At 40.4% G+C, this 22,775-nt stretch overlaps 5 protein-coding genes across 6 annotated transcripts in view; 3 read left to right on the top strand and 2 right to left on the bottom strand.

The window, feature by feature from the left end:
* The window catches only part of LOC102988970 (uncharacterized), a 30,314-nt gene extending 13,784 nt beyond the window's left edge, over positions 1–16,530 (top strand). Inside the window, 1 exon segment of the mRNA XM_024121934.1 lies at positions 16,203–16,530. Coding sequence (XP_023977702.1) covers positions 16,203–16,530 — 328 coding nt within the window.
* On the bottom strand, positions 183–8,550 carry LOC102987948 (histone H2B type 1-N). 2 transcript variants are annotated; one of them, XM_007105830.4, is made up of 2 exons: positions 8,045–8,550; positions 183–1,564 (listed from the first exon to the last, which is right to left on the bottom strand). In XM_007105830.4, exon 1 carries the CDS (start codon positions 8,446–8,448, stop codon positions 8,068–8,070), a length of 381 nt encoding a protein of 126 aa, XP_007105892.1. In that variant the 5' UTR covers positions 8,449–8,550; the 3' UTR covers positions 183–1,564; positions 8,045–8,067. The 2 variants fall into 2 exon arrangements, with proteins under 2 accessions (XP_007105892.1, XP_007105893.1); XM_007105831.4 differs by lacking the exon at positions 183–1,564 and adding an exon at positions 1,604–1,692.
* On the top strand, positions 8,772–9,164 carry LOC102987662 (histone H2A type 1-D). The gene has a single exon (XM_007105829.2). The coding sequence runs from the start codon at positions 8,772–8,774 to the stop codon at positions 9,162–9,164; it is 393 nt and encodes a 130-aa protein (XP_007105891.1).
* LOC112064346 (histone H2B type 1-L) lies at positions 10,310–10,690 on the bottom strand. The gene has a single exon (XM_024121940.1). The coding sequence runs from the start codon at positions 10,688–10,690 to the stop codon at positions 10,310–10,312; it is 381 nt and encodes a 126-aa protein (XP_023977708.1).
* Positions 11,005–11,401, top strand: LOC112064343 (histone H2A type 1-like). The gene has a single exon (XM_024121936.1). It carries the CDS (start codon positions 11,009–11,011, stop codon positions 11,399–11,401), a length of 393 nt encoding a protein of 130 aa, XP_023977704.1. The 5' UTR covers positions 11,005–11,008.
* Positions 16,531–22,775: the final 6,245 nt, after the last annotated feature.

Here is a 22,775-nt window from a genome sequence, read left to right as displayed (position 1 = left end):
GCCCCGGTCCAGGAGGATCCCACATGCCGTGGAGCGGCTAGGCCTGTGAGCCATGGCTGCTGAGCCTGTGCGTCCAGAGCCTGTGCTCCGCAACGGGAAAAGCCACAACAGTGAGAGGCCCGCGTACCGCAAAAAAAAAAAAAAAAAAAAAAAAAAAAAAAAAAAAAAAAGAATTCTTTGGAATGAGGAGGACAAAAGAAACTAAGAATAAGGATAGGTTAATGTTTAAATGTCAACTTTAAAAATAACTACATTGTATCTATTGCAAATAATTAAACAGCATTCAGGTCTCATCCACAGTGATACTTTAGCCTTTCACTTGGGCAAACCTGGATTGCTGACCCTTTGGGAGAATGAGTATAACGGGTCTTCCCAGGGGGGCTGCTGCTTCAGGGAGAGGCCTCTTCTTGTCTATTTCATTACTGCTTTCAAGGCAGAAATAATGGTCAGATAAGAGATATAACAACAACTCCATGTTTCACGTGGCGCAATTTCAGTGGGCAGGTTTCTCTCTGCTCCTTGGTGGCACATATTTCCAACAATTGAAATACAGGGTGTCTGCAAGCATTGTGTGAGTATAAGTTGCAATTTTCAAACACTGTCTTCTGGAAAAGTTACAGACGGAGTTTAGTTTGTCTTAATTTCAGTACTATAATCAACAGGCAGACTTTGCTATACAGGCTTGTTTCCCACAGGAAAGGCGAAAGTTGTTAATTGTACGATGATGATAGGGTAGAGCTATAGGACCCTCCAAAGAGAATCTGACCAGTATTCTCCAAGGAAAAAAAAAAAAATTGCCTTTTTTTTTTTTTTTCCTGTTCTTGGGAAAAAGAGGGAGAAACTTTTTTTTTTTTCAAATAAAGAATGGCATCTTTTTCACTATTAAAACAAATATGAATGGGTCATCTCCATTTGTTTTGAAAGAATTTAGTTTGATGATAACAAAAGACCACAAAATCTATCATTTGTACACTGATGGCCACTACAATGAGGTTTATAAACTGATTCTGTCATTGATCCTCTAGCTATTTAGACAAAATACTCCCCTTCTCTGTGCATCAGTTTGTTCATCTAGAAAATAGGTATGGAATGAGAGTAGCCTTAAAGTTCTAAGGCAGGCTATCATCTTCCTACATAGGATGGACTGAGGTCCAGGACACTGGAGCAGCAGGGCACGGTGCAGATGAATCGTATATATTCTTCTATATTTCTTAACTCCACCAAATTACAACCGAAAAATTATTGAAAGTCATGGTTTGTGGTTTGTAGAGGTCTATGTTTCATGGTGTGGTCACTGTGAAAATTTAACACTAGGCTTGAAGTAAGCAACAACTACAGTCTGATGTAGCCTAAGGAGATAAGCATCCCACCTTAAGAAGTCAGGATGTTGTTCAGGGATTTCCCTCCACCAAGATTTTGGATCCAACAAAAATGTATCAGAGGATTGTCAGGATGCCAGAAGCGGAGAATCCATAGTAGATGTCATTCTGAGTACTCTGATGAGGTTAATTGTTCTGATGACTTCAGAAGGATCCCTCTCAAGCACAAAGTGATGGATGTAGTTCTGGAAAACAAGGCATAAGTGAAAATTCAAGGAAAAAAAAGATGTGACTGAAGAGATGGTAGCTTTGATAAAAATGTCCTTGACAGTGCGGTGAAGGTGTTTGAATGTTAAGCTCTTTGGTGTGGACACTGCAAAAAAAAAGGAGCCAGAATGAAATGCCTAAACTTCAAGAGATTTGACTCAAATATAACCTATACTTTTTAAGGTATATCCTATTACCATTTACTGATAAGTTATTGCAGTTAATCTCTGTGTGTTTAAATTTTGGGCTTCACAGACACTTCACAAAAGTTATTGATTTCTTCAAATTTATAAACCTGATTTCTTGAACCAACAATATAGTGTTTAGTCTCTTCCTTTGGTCCTGTGACTAGTATTTATTTACATTCAATTTACCATCTCACTTCTTTGATCATGAACAACTAACCCACTATGGCAACTGATGTGCTAACTTGAGCATCATTAGCAAGAACTTGAGTTATCACTGGACCACAGGGTATGCTTGCAGTGACCCATATCAATTTTACACAATTGCATTTTAAAGATTTTAAGGATTGGAAGTCCTAGAGTAATTTATGGGTTGACATTTAAAAAAACATTTTAGGGGCTTCCCTGGTGGTGCAGTGGTTGAGAGTCCGCCTGCCGATGCAGGGCACACACGGGTTCGTGCCCCGGTCCGGGAAGATCCCACGTGCCGCAGAGCGGCTAGACCTGTGAGCCATGGCCGCTGAGCCTGCGCGTCCGGAGCCTGTGCTCCGCAACGGGAGAGGCCACAACAGTGAGAGGCCCGCGTACCTCAAAAAAACAAACAAACACATTTTAACAAATACTATACCTTGATCCAGTAATAGTAGACTAGGCAACTCAGATAAACCCTGATGCTTAGAACAACTAGAAAACATCTGATTGAAGGGTCAGGCAGCTAGCAATAAAATGAATTACAGAGCCAAGAATCAGAAAAAGAAGAAAGCCCAGGGTACTAGGCAGCAAGAAAATAAGAAAGGAAGAAAATCTCCATATACTATTGTGGAATGAGCTTCAGGATATATATTTTAAAGGAAAAAAAACAAAAACAAAAAAAACCCAAGGTAGAGAAAATTATGTGTAAGATGTTACTGTTTATCTAGTAGTGGGGTACTGGGACTTCCCTGGTGTTCTAGTGGTAAAGAATCCGCCTTCTAATGCAGAGGAAGCTGGTTCCATCCCTGGTCAAGGAACTAAAGATCCCACATGCCAAAGGGCAACTAAGCTGGCACGCCACAACTACTGAGCTTGCACGCTTCAATGAGAGAGCCCGTGTGCCGCAAACTACAGAGCCCACGCGCTCTGGAACCCGCGCCACAACTACAGAGCCCACGCGCCCTGGAGGCTGTGCGCCACAAGTAGAGAGAGAAAGCCTGCACGCCACAACTAGAGAGAAGCCTGCGCGCCACAATGAAAGATCCCGCATGCCTCAACGAAGATCCCGCATGCCGCAACTAAAACCCGAGGCGGCCAAATAAATATAAAATAAATATTAAAAAATATAATAGAGGGGAACTAAGAATACACAAATGTATGCTTTTAATTAACAAATAATGGGAAGTTAAATCACAACATTAAAAATTGTTACTTATAAGATGAGAGAGGCTATAGGCTAAAGGAGAAAGACCTCTTTGAACATACCTTGATTTGACCTTGGAACTATGTAAGAATATTTTATGTAAGGATAAGGTTAAATTTTAAAAAGCCAAATCCCTAAATATAACAGCAAAATGAAGCAAATGGATCTGTGTATTCAGATGGTAGCATAAGTAGACAGGAAATTATTTCCAAATAATTTGAAAAACAGTAAATCAGACAGTCCTAGTGTGACATAATTATTAAGGCAGCAGTTCTCAAAGTTTTCAACCCATGCACGTTTTAAAAGTATTGAGGATCCAAAGAATTTGTGTTTCTGTAGGTTACTACTATTGATATTTACCTTATTAGAAGTTAAAACTGAAAGAATATTTGTTTTATTAATTCATTTAAAAATTACAATAAACCCTTTTCAACATACATATTTTATGAAGATAGTTATATTTTTCGAAATTAAAAAATTAGTAAGAAGATTAGCACTGTTCTGTATTTTGCAAGTATCTTTTAAATAAGTTTCAGGATAATTGTGAAAATAATTTTAGCTTCACAGACCCATTAAAAGGATCTCAGGGACCCCCAGGGGTCCCCAGACCACATTTTGAGAATCACTGCCTTTAGGACAAAGAGAAAGCTAACATTTTATTTATTTATTTAGTAACCACATTGTTGGTGGTAGTGTTGGGGATGGCTGTGGCAGAAGCTGGTACACAGGACAATTTGAGAATGCCTTGGGAATTAGTGTTTGGATTGATTTCCAACAATGGCAATCATTAAAATGCAATTTGCTCTCCTGAAATTTTATTGAACAAAGCATCAGCGAGTTTCTCAGGGAGCTCTTTTTTGAGACTTGATACTATAGCATTGCAGGAGGTGGAGTTTCCCCTAATATAAGTACAACAGAACCTTAAGGCTGGAAAGCCAGGCACTTTCTGGAGAAGAAGATGCTCATCTCAGGGACATAGGGCACAAAGACTTGGGAAAAGATGAATAGTGAGACACACCAGGTAAACTTCTTATTCAGCTCATTGTAGTATTTGTTCCAATTGCTTATTATCATGGATTCATGGCTTTTTATATGCTGAATCTATTCCAGTAAGCAACTACAACTGTTCTGTTTGTTTAGTTTTAATTCTCAAGTTAGCACTACTTACACTGTGGGGATTCTTTCAGGCTTTCTTGCCACTCTCATCTTAACTCTCTTTATTGTTACTCCAAACATGGGAGATCATCCTTGCTTTCAGTCAGCATGGTGTTCTAGACCCATCAGAATTTCCCTTGTCTCAAAACTTGCAATCAGTTCCTCTTCAAGGAGTTTAGTTTCTTGAATAGAGGTGGAAATCTCCATACCAGGGTTTATGTTAGACAGTTTTGCGTGATGCACCTGGCTGCATCAGATGACTTTGAGAACACTATGATGACAGAATAAAAACCCTGTTTTTAAAGGCTAAGTGCCTGTTACTCTTTTCACAGAAAGTCCTTTATCTTGTCCCCAAATAAATTTTTTTTTTCAATCAAACTCACTTTTCTTCTTGAGCTGATAGCTTCACTCTTCTCTGCCATATAAAACATCACCTCACCAAGGTTAATTTACTAGATTTTGGGCTGCCTATCTAAACAATGTGTTTAAAAAACAGTATTATTAAAAATTTTATAAAGCATACAATGGACTTTTATCCAGGTATACATTTCTAAGATACACATAATACATTAGTAATTTTAATATTTCACTTTGAGCTTTTGGAAGAATTAATATAGTCCACAGCTCATAAACATGAGGATGCTCTTACTATGTTTTCTTTTTGCAATGCATTGTTCCAAATGATTCTCCCAGTCATTATCATCTGTACACCAGTTATTTTAAAAGAAAATGAAATTTTAATTTTTCCCACACTTTCCACTTTCTGATTATTCTATTAATTCCATTGAATATAATAACAATATAATAGAAATTAAAATTTAATATATATGTATGCATGTATACAGTGTATCCTGGCTAATGGAATGGTAGAGCTAAAAATCTCAAAGGTTTGGCTCTATACTCTCCATCTCACTGCTGTTCTGTACCAAGAGCCTAAAATAATCAGACACTAGACAGTCAATGCTTTTATATTTTTTGTCACCCTCTTGGGGTAAGAGTGTTGGAAAAATTAAAATATAACATATTTTAGTAATGTGTGTATAAATAAAACATATTTTATGTGTATATTATATGTATATGCATAAATATATGTACATATACATACATGCACACACTCATATCATGGTAAAATTATTTTAATTGCAGGCAGCATTGAATTTCAATTTCTTAAGATTTTTGGTCAAATACAGCTATTTGGCCAAATACAAATACATTAAAACATACAGAGTTATCTTAATATTTCACTAGTTTATTTTCAAGATATCAGTTTAAAATGTTGGGGAAGAAAGAGTAAATTAAAACGAAGCTACAATCAAACTAATATGAAGAATTATTTTTTAAGGGCTTCCCTGGTGGCACAGTGATTATCCGCTTGCCAATGCAGGGCACAGGGGGTCGAGCCCTGGTCCGGGAAGATCCCACACGCCGCGGAGCAACTAATCCCATGCACCACACTACTGAGCTTGCGCTCTAGAGCCTGTGAGCCACAACTACTGAGCCCGCGTACCACAACTACTGAAGCCCGCGCGCCTAGAGCCCATGCTCCGCAGCAGGAGAGGCCACCGCAGTGATAGGCCGGCGCACCGCAGCAAGGAGTGGCCCCCTCTGGCCGCAACTAGAGAAAGACCTCGCGCAGCAACAAAGACCCAACACAGCCAAAATTAAATACAATGAGCATCTGAGGTAGTATTTGTTGGTCTCATTCCACACATGAGGAAAACAAGGCAAAAAATAAAATTAAATTAACTTAGCAATGTTATGCTATGCACATAAAATATTTCTTAAAAAATTATTTTTTAAAAGTCCAGTGTTACATTTATACAATGTCACGTCCCAAATTTGAGTGGGATATTTTTATATAGTTCATATTCTCAAAACACTGTTCCACAAGAACCAACTAGTAAAAGACACTGATATATTTGAGCTATATTTTAGGTGCAACTCCAGAGTCACATCAAATGAGGTGTAACTTTATAGTTTTCTTTTTTTTCTTGGACATGTGCAAGGACTTTAGAAAGTTGTCAACATTGAACATTTATCATTTTATTCATGAATGGGCCATGCCTACACTCTCAATTTTATATCCTGTATTATTTTCACAATTAAAGCAGACACGATATAAAAAGTCATTTTTTAAAGAATTAAAACATATTAAAAAAAACCCTTAATTTATTAATGGATATTTTTCTTCATTCTAAGCACATGAAGAAATTCTCTGGGAAATGCTTTGTCTCTGTTTTATTATAACCTACATTAAAATTATTCTTTTATATAAAAAGTCAGAAATTTGAAATTATAAGTCACCTAGAAAAAATAATATAATACTTTGAAAAGATGTAGGTCATACTTATTAATTCTGAATGTAAGCCCTTAAGCAAAGATTCATAGTTTCCCCATCGCAAGACTTTAGTCCTTAAGAGACTTTTCATGGCTAGTCACTCATTTGTCTTGGCATACTGCAAATTAAACATATTAGGTCACCTATGTATTTTCATATGCAATATGAACAAACGGTAATTTTTGCATCAAGTGGTCACTTTGTAGAATAACATACTTTTTTGGGAAGCATTTCCATGCTGATTCCCTGTAAAGACTAAAATAGTTTTTAAATATGCCATTCATTCCTAAGGGCCTAAAATGAAGAGATGGATTTTGGTTTCCCGAACTGAGGATAGGGGAACAGCCCTTCTCTATTTTTAAAAAATTTATTCCGATTAATAGAGAAACAGTAAATGCAAGTGAAATCCAGAAAGAAAGAAAACATGGAGAGGATCCTCACAGTAATGGCAGGAGTAGGACCTAATCCCTCCCATACAGAGGAATTTCACTCAGAGAAATTAGGGAGTGGAGAAAATGGCAGTTATTCCAACAAAGCCGCGTGGCCCAGAAATCTCCCAATTAGGATAGACTCACGAGGAACACCGTTGGTAAACTTCAAACTGCGCGCGCAGCGTCTGGATTGGCTATCGATAAACGTGGCACCTGGTTGATGTGTGCGATCATTTGAATTGGATTCTCACTTCCATTTGTTTTTCCTCTGCCTTTCTAACTTAATATTTGGCAAACCCAAACCCAGGGAAAGGAGAGGAGAGCCAGCACCCCTCCCTAAAGAAAACATAAGTGAATAAAACGATTTGTACCTTTCTTACTGTGTGCCAAGCAATTCATTAGTCAGGTATGTACACGTTAAAATTAGGATGGAGCGCTCAAGCCATTGTTAGCAAAATCTTTTGCCGGGTTCAAACTTAAAGGCGAGCGGATTTTCCTTTGGGACAAAGTGCATTTTGCCTTCTTCACTACGTTTGTCTGATAATGAACCTCACCCTTCTCGACATAAAAACATAATAAAAATGTCTCGAGTATTGCTGCAGCACCACCTACATTGTAGTGGAAGTAATTTCTAACAAGATGAAAATGAGGAAACGCGAACAGAAGGAAGACCAAATGAAGACAGAAAAGATAACCATCTGCAAACCAAAGAGAGAAGCCTCAGAATAAACCACCCCTGCTGACAGCAAATCTTGGCCCTCTAGCTTCCAGAACTGTGAGAAAATAAATCTCTGTTGTTTAAAGACAAGAAAAAAAAAAAAAAAAAAAAGGAATCGCGGAACTTATTACTTTGCATCAAATAAGAAACACCTGCTGTATAAAGTGAGTGCCACTTCTCTTCAGATGATTGAGCGGCTCTGAAAAGAGCCTTTGGAGTGTGGGCCTAGCCTTACCGCTCGCTCCGCTGCGGCCTGGCTCATTTGGAGCTGGTGTACTTGGTGACAGCCTTGGTGCCCTCGGACACGGCGTGCTTGGCCAGCTCGCCGGGCAGCAGCAGGCGTACGGCCGTCTGGATCTCCCTGGAGGTGATGGTCGAGCGCTTGTTGTAATGCGCCAGGCGCGACGCCTCGCCCGCGATGCGCTCGAAGATGTCGTTAACGAACGAGTTCATGATGCCCATGGCCTTGGACGAGATGCCGGTGTCCGGGTGGACCTGCTTCAGCACCTTGTACACGTACACGGAGTAGCTCTCCTTGCGGCTGCGCTTGCGCTTCTTGCCGTCCTTCTTCTGAGCCTTGGTCACCGCCTTCTTGGAGCCCTTCTTCGGGGCCGGAGCAGACTTGGAGGGTTCAGGCATGGTGGGGAGTTAACTGCCAAACAGTTCAAAAATAACAGGAAGAATGAAAACGAGGCTGAGTGCTCTTCCTTCACAGCTTCTTAAACAAAGGAGGCAGTGAGTAAAGTCGAACGTCTGATTGGTGCTGAATCCTGGAAACGTCACGTAACAGTTTTGTCCAATAAAAATAAGTGTATTTCAAAATCCGATTTCATTGGGTTAAGTAAAACTAGTTTTAGCCAATGGTACACCTTCATTTTCGCGCCCAGTGAAAACTATAATTAGGGTAGCTCTCGCTGTCGGTATTCAGACCTAACTCATATTGGTAGGTTTTTACTTTCAGTATGTCTGGACGTGGCAAGCAAGGAGGCAAAGCTCGCGCCAAGGCCAAGACTCGCTCCTCGCGGGCCGGGCTCCAGTTCCCCGTGGGCCGAGTGCACCGCCTGCTTCGCAAGGGCAACTACTCCGAGCGGGTCGGGGCCGGCGCACCGGTGTACCTGGCGGCGGTGCTGGAGTACCTGACGGCCGAGATCCTGGAGCTGGCGGGCAACGCGGCTCGCGACAACAAGAAGACGCGCATCATCCCGCGCCACCTGCAGCTGGCCATCCGCAACGACGAGGAGCTCAACAAGCTGCTGGGTAAAGTCACCATTGCTCAGGGCGGCGTTCTGCCCAACATCCAGGCGGTGCTGCTGCCCAAAAAGACCGAGAGCCACCACAAGGCCAAGGGCAAGTAGAAGTCCGTCGTTCTTTGCAACATCAAATCTTTCCAAACCCAAAGGCTCTTTTCAGAGCCACCCACCTTATCAACAGAAGGAGCTGTGCTTTCAAAGTCACGTTGTTTTGGAAAGCAAGATGCTGTTTAATACTAGTCCTATAACAAAGTTTAGCTAAGTCATTTACATGTAGGCTATTTTCCCCAGAGTACCTTAAATGCTTTCTAAAAAGCAAAGCATTTGCTTACATAATTTAGGTTAAACATATGAGCAAAATTAACATCTGTGATTCCTCTACAGGGGCAAATGTCCATCTGAGATGAAAAACTTAGCACCATACGAATTTGGCCTACCTTCCCTTCTAATTCAATTCAGTCTTACTGCGCACCACACACACTCCTAAATGGGAATAGAGTAGTAATCCAGACAGGTAAATTACTTGTTTAAAAGTAACTTCAGGCAGAGAATACATTTCATAATGGACTGTTTACATCAATGATGGTGAAGTAAAGGCGGTATGGAACTGCATTAGGAAGAGGGTGTGCCTTAACAAATAGGAAAGGTCGACATTGTAAATCACTTATCAGGTTCTTATAGTCCTAGTGCTGTCAATGATTTTCTTAAAAATTTATTTATTTTGTTTTATTTTATTTATTTTTGGCTGTGTTGGGTCTTCGTTGCTGCACACGGGCTTTCCCTAGTTGCGGCGAGCAGGGGCTACTCCTCGTTGCGGTGCTGGGCTTCCCTTTGCAGTGGGTCAGGGCGTGGAATGGCAAGTGTACGACTGCTGAAAAATGATGTAAGATAAGTAAACGTTCAGTTAGAGCATTTGAAATTTGCTAGCCACTAACTTACTCAAAGATTGATCCTCAGAGTAAAGCTGAGCTGGACGGTAAGTGAAATAAGCACAATAAAATTCGTTTTGGGTGAAGGCTGTAACATGTACAACTTGTTATCAGATCATCTTAGGTGAAATGCCACAAACCCAAAATCTAATTTGTTGCACAAATCAAGCAGCATTTACTAAAGGCTTCAGATTAATATTGCTTTTGTCTTCCTCTAAAGCTGTTTAAACTAAGTGCCAGTTCTCTTTGGAAAGCGTGGATGGCTCTGAAAAGAGCCTTTGGATATGACGGAACCTGATCAACTGCTTTGCAGCCAGTGGCTCACTTGGAGCTGGTGTACTTGGTGACAGCCTTGGTGCCCTCAGACACGGCGTGCTTGGCCAGCTCGCCAGGCAGCAGCAGGCGCACGGCCGTCTGGATCTCCCTGGAGGTGATAGTCGAGCGCTTGTTGTAATGCGCCAGGCGCGACGCCTCGCCCGCGATGCGCTCGAAGATGTCGTTAACGAACGAATTCATGATGCCCATGGCCTTGGACGAGATGCCGGTATCCGGGTGGACCTGCTTCAGCACTTTGTACACGTATACGGAGTAGCTCTCCTTCCGGCTGCGCTTGCGCTTCTTGCCGTCCTTCTTCTGAGCCTTGGTCACCGCCTTCTTGGAGCCTTTCTTCGGAGCAGGAGCGGACTTGGCAAGCTCAGGCATGGTGAAATGGCGTTAACAAACTCCCCGAGAAACAAAGAGTGAGCAACGGGAGAGGCGAGTCCGTTTTACTTACAACTGCATATTTAAATGAGACTTAGTAAAGTTCTTTGTCTGATTGGCGAATACTTGTAATAACGTCATTATCAATTTTGTCCAATCAGAACGCGCATTTAAAGGACCGACACGTCTCTTTTGAAACGGAATTACTACTTTACCCAATGGAATAACTTCTTTTTCGCGCCCAGCTGCAGCTATAAAATGTGCGTTTTTCTTCTTTCCCCTTACTTGTTTCTGGAGTAGGCTTTAGAATACTGCATCATGTCTGGACGTGGCAAGCAAGGAGGCAAAGTTCGCGCCAAGGCCAAGACCCGCTCTTCTCGCGCCGGGCTCCAGTTCCCCGTGGGCCGAGTGCACCGCCTGCTCCGCAAGGGCAACTACGCCGAGCGGGTCGGGGCCGGCGCGCCGGTGTACCTGGCGGCGGTGCTGGAGTACCTGACGGCCGAGATCCTGGAGCTGGCGGGCAACGCGGCCCGCGACAACAAGAAGACGCGCATCATCCCGCGCCACCTGCAGCTGGCCATCCGCAACGACGAGGAGCTCAACAAGCTGCTGGGTAAAGTCACCATTGCTCAGGGCGGCGTTCTGCCCAACATCCAGGCGGTGCTGCTGCCCAAAAAGACCGAGAGCCACCACAAGGCCAAGGGCAAGTAGAAGTCCGTCGTTCTTTGCAACATCAAATCTTTCCAAACCCAAAGGCTCTTTTCAGAGCCACCCACCTTATCAACAGAAGGAGCTGTGCTTTCAAAGTCACGTTGTTTTGGAAAGCAAGATGCTGTTTAATACTAGTCCTATAACAAAGTTTAGCTAAGTCATTTACATGTAGGCTATTTTCCCCAGAGTACCTTAAATGCTTTCTAAAAAGCAAAGCATTTGCTTACATAATTTAGGTTAAACATATGAGCAAAATTAACATCTGTGATTCCTCTACAGGGGCAAATGTCCATCTGAGATGAAAAACTTAGCACCATACGAATTTGGCCTACCTTCCCTTCTAATTCAATTCAGTCTTACTGCGCACCACACACACTCCTAAATGGGAATAGAGTAGTAATCCAGACAGGTAAATTACTTGTTTAAAAGTAACTTCAGGCAGAGAATACATTTCATAATGGACTGTTTACATCAATGATGGTGAAGTAAAGGCGGTATGGAACTGCATTAGGAAGAGGGTGTGCCTTAACAAATAGGAAAGGTCGACATTGTAAATCACTTATCAGGTTCTTATAGTCCTAGTGCTGTCAATGATTTTCTTAAAAATTTATTTATTTTGTTTTATTTTATTTATTTTTGGCTGTGTTGGGTCTTCGTTGCTGCACACGGGCTTTCCCTAGTTGCGGCGAGCGGGGGCTACTCCTCGTTGCGGTGCTGGGCTTCCCTTTGCAGTGGCCTCTCCTGTTGCAGAGCACAGGCTCTAGGTGTATGGGCTTCAGTAGTTGTGGCTCACAGGCTCCAGAGCACAGGCTCAGTAGTTGTGGAGCAAGGGCCCAGTTGCTCCGCGGCATGTGGGATCCTCCCGGACCAGGGCTCGAACCCGTGTGCCCTGCACTGGCAGGCGGACTCCCACCCACTGTGCCACCAGGGAAGCCCTGTCAATGATTTTTGCTTCCCCTTTCCCCCACCATCATCGCTCTCACCTTTTCTCAGATCACCAAGTCACCCTAGCTAGAGAGGGCCTTCAATTCCTCTTCACAACAGCTCATGTGTAGTTTTCCTTATGAATACATTTTAATGAAAATGAATTTCTATGGCATTCCTAGTCCATTGGAATAGGTTTTCTTAGTCCATTGGAATAGGTTTTCTGAGTCTCCTGAAATATTTGTTTTATACACACGCACACACACACACACACACACACACACACACACACACACACACCCAGGTCCCCTGCAGTGGAAGCGCCTAGTTCTAACCACTGGACCGCCAGGGAATTCCCAGTATATCCTATATTTAAATCTGAACCACAATCCCATGTAAATAATATTCCTTGGAATAAAAGTGACCTCAGCAATCACAAACAGGACGTAAATGTTACCTTTTTCCCTTTTCTTTTTGGCTTCATTATTTGATGTTGGAAGACCCGAATCCTGATTTCAGTGAATCTAATTATTCAATTTTTCCCTCTTAAAAACTCATCTGCGGGACTTCCCAGGTGGTCCAGTGGTAAAGAATCCGCCTTCCAATTCAGGGGACATGGGTTCGATCCCTGGTCAGGGAACTAAGATCCCACATGCCACATGCTGCTGGACAACTAAGCCCGCGCGCCACAACTAGAGAGAGAAAAACGGCACGCCACAACTAGAGAGAACCCCGCGCGCCGCAACGAAAGATCCCGAGCACCGCGACTAAGACCCGACGCAGCCAAAAAATAAAAATAAATAAATAAATAATATAAATTTGAAAAAGAAAGTCATCTGCATTACTTGAGTTTGTATATTTTAAACAACTATATCTCAGAAGTAGAACTGTCAAGTAGAGTAAATGATACAGCTCCAAGGAAGGCCTATGAGTTCTTTCAATTTTTAATAATAAAATATGCTGTTGTTATTGTTATTGATATTGATCATGCAATTACTAACACTTGCTTCATTGCATCATTCTATTCCCCATGGTAAGAACCACCACATTGTTAAAATAATGCCTTTACAATTATTGATGTGGTTTTGATTGATAAAATCAATGAACCTATAATCAAATAGTTGATAAATGCATATAAATTTTTGTTTTAAATAAAATATTCAAGTGTGATATGTCATTGCTTATAATTCCACGTGTTAACTGTGTTTTTTAAATTAATGGACTATTAACCCAATTTCATTGGATAAAGTACTTACTGTTCTTTACTATCTACATAATCAGAAAAAAAGTAAAACTTGTATTTAAAAATGGAGATAACAAAACTTTCCAAAAATCTTGCCAAAATAATTTAGATATTTCTAATTTCAATTAGATCCTGAAGAACTTTTTAGGACTCCATAGTTTATACTGTAAAGCTGTTTTCATAAGAGGTACAGTTCAATTTTAGCAGCACAAGATTTATGGAAGTATTATTTAAACTTTATTCCTGGAGTTGGTCTTCCCATTAATTTCCCTTTCTGCAGACTCTGGACTACTATGAAAGAACCTAACAGTATCTTCCATATTAGATTTGTTGTATATTGTCGGGGAGCAAGGATTTTCCTCTACCCTTCTAAGGTTCTTTTAGCTGGTCTAATCATCAAATTGACATGAGATAGATTAACAGGAGAAAATCGAATTTAATTTCATACATACGGAAACCCCACATACATGAGAAGTTCAAAAACAGAAAGGTAAAATGAGGTATATATGCCATCCTGAGCTAAGGAATGGCTTAGTGGCTTCCAAGCACAAGAGGATAATTCACATGCACAATAAGAGGGAAATCAGATATTGGGTAATTAGTTTGCCCTGCCATGCAGCTGGCTCACTCAGATAAAATTTTTCTCCGGTAATAATTCTCATAGTGGGAAAGACCCCCAATTCAAATCCTTCTAAGTAGTTAAGGGAGGGGCAGAAGTTTATCTTGAGATTGCAGGATCTCAATTGCCTTTACTTCAAAATAATCAATGTGCAAATGTGGCACATTTTGGGGAGCTCATTCTGAACACTTTTGGTATCTTATCCATTAGTGTACAGATTCCCTTAGAGTGGAGACTGGGTTTTATTCATATTTGTATATCCCCAGACCCTATTTCAATGATGAGCCCATAAAATATAGTCAAAAAATTCTGTTAATTTTATAATAATAAAAATCCTTATAAAGTAAATAAGTGATATAAATAAAGGCAAAAAAGAAGTTGAAAGTTAAACAAGGATGAGATCACATGGAGGAAAATGTAGGGATTTTCAGATGAATAACTTCAAAGTAGCTAAACTGGAGGAAGGAGCCTAAAGATCAGAGGGGTCCAACGAGCAAAGACCAGTTGTAAAGAGTTACACTGCCTTTTCACTTCATGATATTAATTTATCTGGAAAAAAATTGATCTGCATGACCTTATTAATTTGGTTTACCTCCTACTTCCTTTTCCAGTCTAGCAACAGTCTCACATTTAAATAAATGCTACTGATGTTAATGAATATTAATTACCTGGTGGAATAATGAAGACATTGAGTGATTTTGGGGACCAGTAACTTGGAAGAAGGCAGGGACTCTGGACAAGGGGCAGACACTAAGTACAGAGAATTAGGGAGCCTTCAACAATACGAATCTCTGAGGCTCCCAAACAATGCCTTTCCCCTAAGGTTGTTTGTTGTGGTTTTTATAAATTTCTCCTCTTCCAGACCTTTATCTATGCTTACTATTTCAATTGTTTATATGAAAACATTAGTTTCACTGGTTCTGTGGCTGACACCCTCCTGTAATTAAAAAAAAAAAGAAAAACAGACTAACAAGAGAAAAACAAAGTTTAATACTGTGTACGTCTCATGTATACATGGAATAAACAGAGGGGGACTGAGTAAAACTCCCAGAAGTGGCCCGAACCGCCACTTTAAATATCATCTTCAGCTAAAGACAAAAGACGTGTGTGTGTGTGTGGGAGGGGGGGGGCTGTTGTAGGAGGTGACCCGGAAGAGCACAGTAAACAAAGGGAGGCTGATTAAATCCTGCACCTTCTCCACCGGTAAGTTTCTTGTGAGTTATCTTTCTCTTCCTGGCGCATTGAGTGAGACACCCTTACAAATGGAGATTTCTCATATAAATGTAAATTTCCCTTAAAAAGGGGTAAATTCTATTCTGTTTTTAGAGCTTCTCCTGTATCTGCTTTTTCTCAGAAACAATTCGCTCAAAATAATCCTTATGCTAAAGGATATTTGGGAGTGTCGTATTCTGCTACCCTTCATTAGAAATGTCAGTATAGTATATACCCAAGTATAGTGAAGAAGTAAATTTTTCTTAAATGGAAAAAAAAATGATTTATTTTTTTTAAAAAACTGGCTGCTAGGGAGTTGGTTAAAACTGTATTAAAGAGTATTCATAAGAATAACAAGCAGACATAAAAAATGTATTTTCTCTTTAAATAAGGGAAATTGGTTAAAATGTAATCAGAGGTTCCAAAATGCCATTTGCGGCATTGCATACATTTTCTTTGAAAGAATATGTGCTTTTATCTGTTCACCAAAATATTGATACGAAATTAGCTACCAGCTACCAGCAATGATCTATGTGTGATAACGAGTTTTGCCCTTTTCCACAATATTTATGTTTTGCGTTCGCATTCAAAAGCAATTGTTAAAGCCTTAAACACGGTAACAAAATAGTTACCACCGTATGAAACACAGTACAAAGGAACAAAAAAGGCGCTTTTTTTTGGTCAAATTCCCCTTCCCCCCTCCCGGGGCGGGACTTCCCGCTTTCTTCAGGTTCTCAGTTCGGTCCGCCAACGGACGTATAAAAGCCTGCATCTGGGAGGCCTGAAAGTTAACCTTTGTTAAGCCTCTAGGTTTTCGGCATGTCTGGTCGCGGCAAAGGCGGTAAGGGCCTTGGAAAAGGGGGCGCCAAGCGTCATCGCAAAGTTCTGCGCGATAACATCCAGGGTATCACGAAGCCCGCTATTCGACGTCTGGCCCGGCGTGGAGGTGTGAAGCGCATTTCTGGTCTCATCTACGAGGAGACCCGCGGGGTGCTGAAGGTGTTTCTGGAAAACGTAATCCGGGACGCCGTCACCTACACAGAGCACGCCAAGCGCAAGACTGTTACTGCCATGGACGTGGTCTACGCGCTCAAGCGCCAGGGACGCACCCTTTACGGCTTCGGCGGCTGAGTGTTCGCGCTCTTTGTTCATCAAAAGGCCCTTTTCAGGGCCCCCATCTTTTCATCTGAGGAGCCGTGATGCTGGTTTGTTTTGCGCTTGCTTTTTCACGCTTCACATTCTCTACAATCTTGGCTCTTCGCTTTGCTCGTTACCCTTAACTGTTTAGGAGCACAACTTCCACCCTTCACTGTGAAAGTTCTTTTGCTCGAGCACAGAAAGCTTAGATGGTCATAAGCTAGAAGCAAACGGGTCACCCAAATACATATGACTTGAGAGTTTTACCAGAGTTGCATTTCTCTTTGTAGATGAAGTGCAAGCGAATGTTTAGAAAGGGATGGAAAAGAAGTGCACCTGGCTCCTCACTAATTCGTAGCATATTTATATACATAAGGCCTTACGATTCTATCACAATAACCTATTCTAGCTCCATGTGTTCTCTGCTCAAGAAACAAACCCGTGGCTGTTAAATAAGCTTTAACACTCCAGTATGGAAAGCTGATAAAGGACAGGCTCACTGTAATATCTCACAAGAATAGTTGGTGAGGGTGGGATGTGATTAAAAGGCATTCCAAGTAAATTATAAAAAAAACAAGGTCGCATTACAGAAATGTTCTCTACGGTGAAAATACAGGGCAGCCCTCTAAGCTAGGAGAACTAATTAAAAAAAGATCCTTGGTAGGGTTTTTCCTAACAGATTAGGAAATCCAGACCTAACCTCAAAGGAGGCCTTAGTATCTTCCCACAGGTCTTAGAATCTATAGGAAAAAACCCAAAGCCAAAGGTGAAAGCTTGACTAATGCAGACACAGACTAAAGGACAATTGCCCACATGTACAAAAAATGAGAAAACAATGACCAGATTTACATATTTTATAGCTGAAGTTAAAAATTCCCTTGCCTCACCAGTAGTTAATCTTCATAATGTCAAGTGCTAAATACTCATCTAGCCAGTCTCCCAACTCAGGAATGTTTCCTCTTTGAAATACAATCAAGGAAGATAACACAATCTCTGTTCCGGAAAGAGACAGGCCTAACTTCCCTTACCACGAGATTCCAAATTGCTAAACCTACATAATATTTGAATGAGTTGTACCCATTTAGCTGTATAAAAGAGATTTCTCTCTTTGCTTTGCAATCCCTTTAGCAAATTGCCTGTGACGTGCTTCACATTCTGGTTTAATGCTTATGCAATAGTAAAACTTTTCTGTTCCTACTCCCTTTTTGGAGAGCTTTTCTGAATTGGGAGATTTTGCTTTTAATTATATTTCCCCAACATTTTCTGAGGGTCTATTACTATTTGTGGCTTTCTATTGATTTCTCGAATAATTTTGACAAAAGCCTCTCAGTTCTTTAAAAAAGAAAAAAAAAAACCCAACAATCAAAAAAAATCCCTAAGTATTCTGTGCTTAGTTTAAATGCTATCTTATACCCAATATTTTAGTATTTGGCTGTAGAAATCTCTTATTACATTCATAGCCTGATTTCTTTTTGATATTACTTTTTCTAAATCCAGACCCCCAAATTTTGAATAATGAAGCCATTAAGGTATTATCTATTTATATCTAAATTATTTTTGTAGTTGTGACCACTAGGCCACACGTAAGATTTGTTCTCTCATTTATATTTGTAATGAAGCATATACAGTTGTGAGAATTGTTCTCTATATATTGTGCAATATTTGAAAAAAGAGGGCAAATCAAAAGAGGAAACTATACATCCCTAAGTTAACCAGATAAAATGTTATTGATATAAATGTTTAACGGTTATACTTTTTAAGTTGGGTAGACCATAATTATATGCATATAAAAGACACAAAAAACTGCCAACAGATTTTGTTCCTAGGTATAAATACCTTCTCATTTGGTAACAATAATAGCAAATACTTTATGGCATATATCAAAGGGCACTCGGAGGTATGTCAATGTCCTCACTATTCACGATACATACCTAAATTGGGGATTCTATCCTACTCCATACTGATAATGTTGATTAATATAATACATTGACCAGACGTTTTCTCTCTTATCATCAACAGATAGTTGCTGGTTTTCCATACAGTTATCTCTAAAGGCCCCTGCTACAAAACAGATCTGAAATTGAGTTTTCCAGAAGAAACATCAAAAGAACTTTATTAAATAACTGTACCTGATACTGTCAGGCTCTACCACAGGTCTGATTTAAGATTTTGCAAGCCATATTAGAAGCAGGCTGCTTAACCCAAGATCAACAAAGCAATGATTAATCACTTTTTGTTTTTTTTTGGCCACGTGGCATGAGGGGATTTTAGTTCCCCCACCAGGGATCGAACCTGTGTCTCCTTCAGTGGAAGTGCGGAGCCCTAACAACTGGACTGCTAGGGAATTCCGAAGAATTAATCACTTTGGACTGAATGAACTGATGTGATTGTGGCTAAAGGTCCTTTACTAAAACCTTTTTATACTTTCAGTTGCTATATTTTTCAAACTGACTCCTCAAATTTTAGAAAAATATTCCATTTAGAGAACTTTTGATAAACAGTAGTACTTAACAATGACTTTTGAAAATATAAAATATAGATTGATTGGCCCTGTCTACAAAACAATACAGAAGAGTGATTGGATTTTATACAAAATCCTTTTTCATAGGAATATGGTTATTAATATAGGCTTAGAACTAACCACTCCTCCTTAAAGAAGTAAACCTTCATCCCTTTTTCACAACTATGTCATATTAATAAAAAACAGACCAAGTTAAACAAAAGATAAACATTTAAATACTCTATTATAAAATACCTATCTAAAGGTCTGAGCATATTTAATCAAATTCTTGATCTTGGCTTCCTAAATATTATGAAATATGTATTTCTTATACTATTTGCAGAGATTTAATTCTGCTACAGAGAAACAAATGTGATGGATGAAACTCATAAAATGCATTAAGTACTGCATAGGTAAGTAGTTAGAAAGTAGAGCACATGTGTGTTAAGTATAAGGAGAAAAGACCAGGAGATCTGCACGATCCTTGAGGCACTAGTTATACCTGATACACCTGGACATTAAATATGCCTGGGATACATGAGGCACTAAATATTCCTGATACACTAAATATATTTGGGATATGGGGTATCCATTCTGGCCCCCATGCATCCTTTGCCCAAGATAACACAAATAAAACCCATGGCTATTTGGCAGGCATATTGGTGAGCAACAGATGTGTCCAGGGGTAATAATCTCTCTTTGATAGGTACTGGGCCAGGGTCTATCTGTGGACCTTCTTGCCCAAACCTGGACTCTGGGCTTCATAACCAAACCATCAGTAAGGAAGGTTGATGCAGCAGAAAGATATCTGAACATTGTCTTACCTTACCTCACATCTTTCCCCTTGTCTCAGGTTATGTGTTTAAATTGATTTAAAAAATCATGCATCCCCAATATTTTGATTTAATTTGAGTCTTTTTATGCCATGGGAGAGCTTGCCTGGTAGTGTGTTTGGAGGCTACCAGGGCATCAAGGTACCTTCCCACAGGACAGTGGGGAGTCAGATGTGGAAGTAGGAAAAATATTAAGGAAACTGAAACCAGTAACCTAGGGGAGAGAAGACGGTCCTCAAGCCAGGGTGGTAGCATAGTGGTACAGAGAACTGATGTTTCCATATATATTTTGAAGGCAAAATCAAGAGGATTTCTAGAAGAATTGAATGGACAAGAATGAAGTAATTATCAACTAAATGGGGGAGTGTTTTAATGAAAGATTAGGAGGGGGGAATACCAAGGATTCTATTTTGGACATGTTAACTTTAAGATGTCAAACATCCATGTGAAGAAAAAAATATAGGGAACTGTGGGGAATTCTCTGGCTGTCCAGAGGTTGACTCGGTGCTTTCACTGCTGAGGCCTGGGTTCAGTCCTTAGTGGGGGAACTAAGGTACTGCAAGCCACTCGCCCCCCACCCCCACGGCAAAAAAAAAAAAAAAGAAAAGAAAAAGAGAAAGAAATTGGGTGTATGTCTGTCTAGAGTTTAGGAGAGAAGCCTGGGTTGGCAATATAAAATTGGAAGTCATTAATGTACAGATGGTATTGAAAGTCTGAACTTGGTGAGATCTTCAAGCAAGTGAGTACAGAAAAAGAAGTAGTAAAAACTTAGCCCTGTATCCCCCAACATTAAGGGTCTGGGGAGAAGAGATGAGCTAGCAATAGATACAGAGCCACTGTTAAGAGATAACCAAGTGAAGAAAGTATATCAAAGAGAAATTGTAGGGTCAATTATGTCAATGTTTCCAATAGGTCACATAAAATGAAGACTAATAATTGGCCATTGGATGTAGAAAAATTATTGTGTACTAGTTTATTTTCTGTCTTTCCCTAGTAAAAAGAGACTTTTTTTTTCCTTGCTGTATCACCAGTGCCAAGTACAATGCCTGAAGCACAGTAGTCATTTAGTAATATTAATGAATAAATGAATTAATTAACTAACATTCCTGATGCTATCGACTGAGAGCTTTCCTGTATACTCACTAGGTTAGAGCCCTGAACAAGCAATGAAACTGTGTTAAATAATACATGCTGATTCTCATGGTATTTAGTCAGGATACTTTTTTCTATTTGTTAAGGTTTTAGTGTAGACTATGTTGTGTTTTTTGTTTTTTGGGTTTTTTTGTCTGCATTGGGTGGGTCTTTGTTGCTACGCGTGGGGTTTCTTCAGTTGTGGCAAGCGGGGGAGCGGGGGCTACTCTCTGTTGCAGTACGTGGGCCTCCCATTGCGGCGCCTCCTGTTGTGGAGTATGGGTTCCAGGCGCGTGGGCCTCAGTAGTTGCAGCATGCGGGTTCAGCAGTTGCAGCACGTGGGCCCTAGAGTGTGCGGACTTCAGTAGCTGTGGTGCACGGGCTCAGCGGTTGTGGCTCTTGGGCTCCAGAGTGCAGGGTCAGCAGCTGTGGCACACGGGCTTAGCTGCTCTGCAGTATGTGGGATCCTCCCCGACCAGGGATGGAACGCATGTCCCCTGCATTGGCAGGCAGATCCCCAACTACTGTGCCACCAGGGAACTCCAATGGTTTCTTTTTTAAGGGTAGTTTTCCCAGTACAGCTGGAAAGGAAAGCCAAGAAGTTGTCCTTGGTTTCTGATGTCTCGATTCTATAACCGCTGAACCTAGCAGATGTTTATAGCAAGAACTTTTTATGGAACAAACTTTAATCCATTAACCACAGATAAAATAAACCCATGAATTTTGAACTAAATCCTCTCTTGGGAGAAAGGTAAGAACTTGAACTCCTGTACAGGCCCTCTCATTGCAACAAAGGATGATTGATCTTTTGTCCCTTAATTTGGGTCTGAGCTTTGGGTCTGAGAGTTCCACAGCCTTTGAGAGCATTCTCTTAAAGTTGAAATTGATGAAAAGATGGTATTAAAACACCAAGATTTCCCCTTAGATTTGAAAAGGCCTGTGGGACCAGTAGAAGTGGGAGGTGCTAGTGAGTTGTATTTGAGGTGACCCAATCCTACAGATTCTGATTAACTGGTCTAGGGAAAGACCAGTTATTATTTAAACAAACAACTTTTTCAAAGTAATTCTTATGTGCCTTCACATAAGAGACAGATCTTTTGTCCACATGATGTCTGGGTTTCTCTTTGGCAGTTAAATTCTGTGGTTATTCAGAAAAATGAGATGAGGTTGATAGAAAGTGAGAAAGAGAAAGACAAAAATCACAGCAAACCTATCCAGTTATGCTGTGATCATCCTCAGAAGGCTAAGGAAGGCTCCTCCTGCCTTTTATTTACCACCCAGAATGTGAGTGCAAACGAACAGGTGTGACACTGTAGGAATAATCAAGATAATATCTCCAAGCAAAATGTACAGCAAAAAACAGCAAAAACTGTTTCAAAAAACATATTGACTTTAGGGTATTTCCCATGGCCCCGTAACAGACTAGAGAATCTCAGCTGGAATGTGGTTGTGATGCAATTAGGGATGAGGCATAAATGAGTAATAACTGCTTCACTTTGCACTTACTATTTGTCAGGCACTGGTACTTAAGCACTTTTCATTTATCAACTCATTAATCCTCAAAACAGTATCAGTATCACACAATTGTATAAATGGAGAAACTAAGGCCCAGAAAAGATGTGTAACTTAACCCGTTCTCACCACAAGAGAATGGTCTAATAGGTTTAATCCCAAGCCATCTGCTTGGGATTATGATTATACTTAAACGTTTCACCATCTTGCATCCCTTTGGCAGTGAAGTCACGAAACAGGACATTTACATCTCTTAAAATATT

The sequence above is a fragment of the Physeter macrocephalus genome, chromosome 18 (assembly GCF_002837175.3).
Source record: "Physeter macrocephalus isolate SW-GA chromosome 18, ASM283717v5, whole genome shotgun sequence".
NCBI classification, from domain to species: domain Eukaryota; kingdom Metazoa; phylum Chordata; class Mammalia; order Artiodactyla; family Physeteridae; genus Physeter; species Physeter macrocephalus.
The sequence above is the reverse complement of the archived record's forward strand: the minus strand, read 5'-3'. Positions and strand labels throughout refer to the sequence as shown.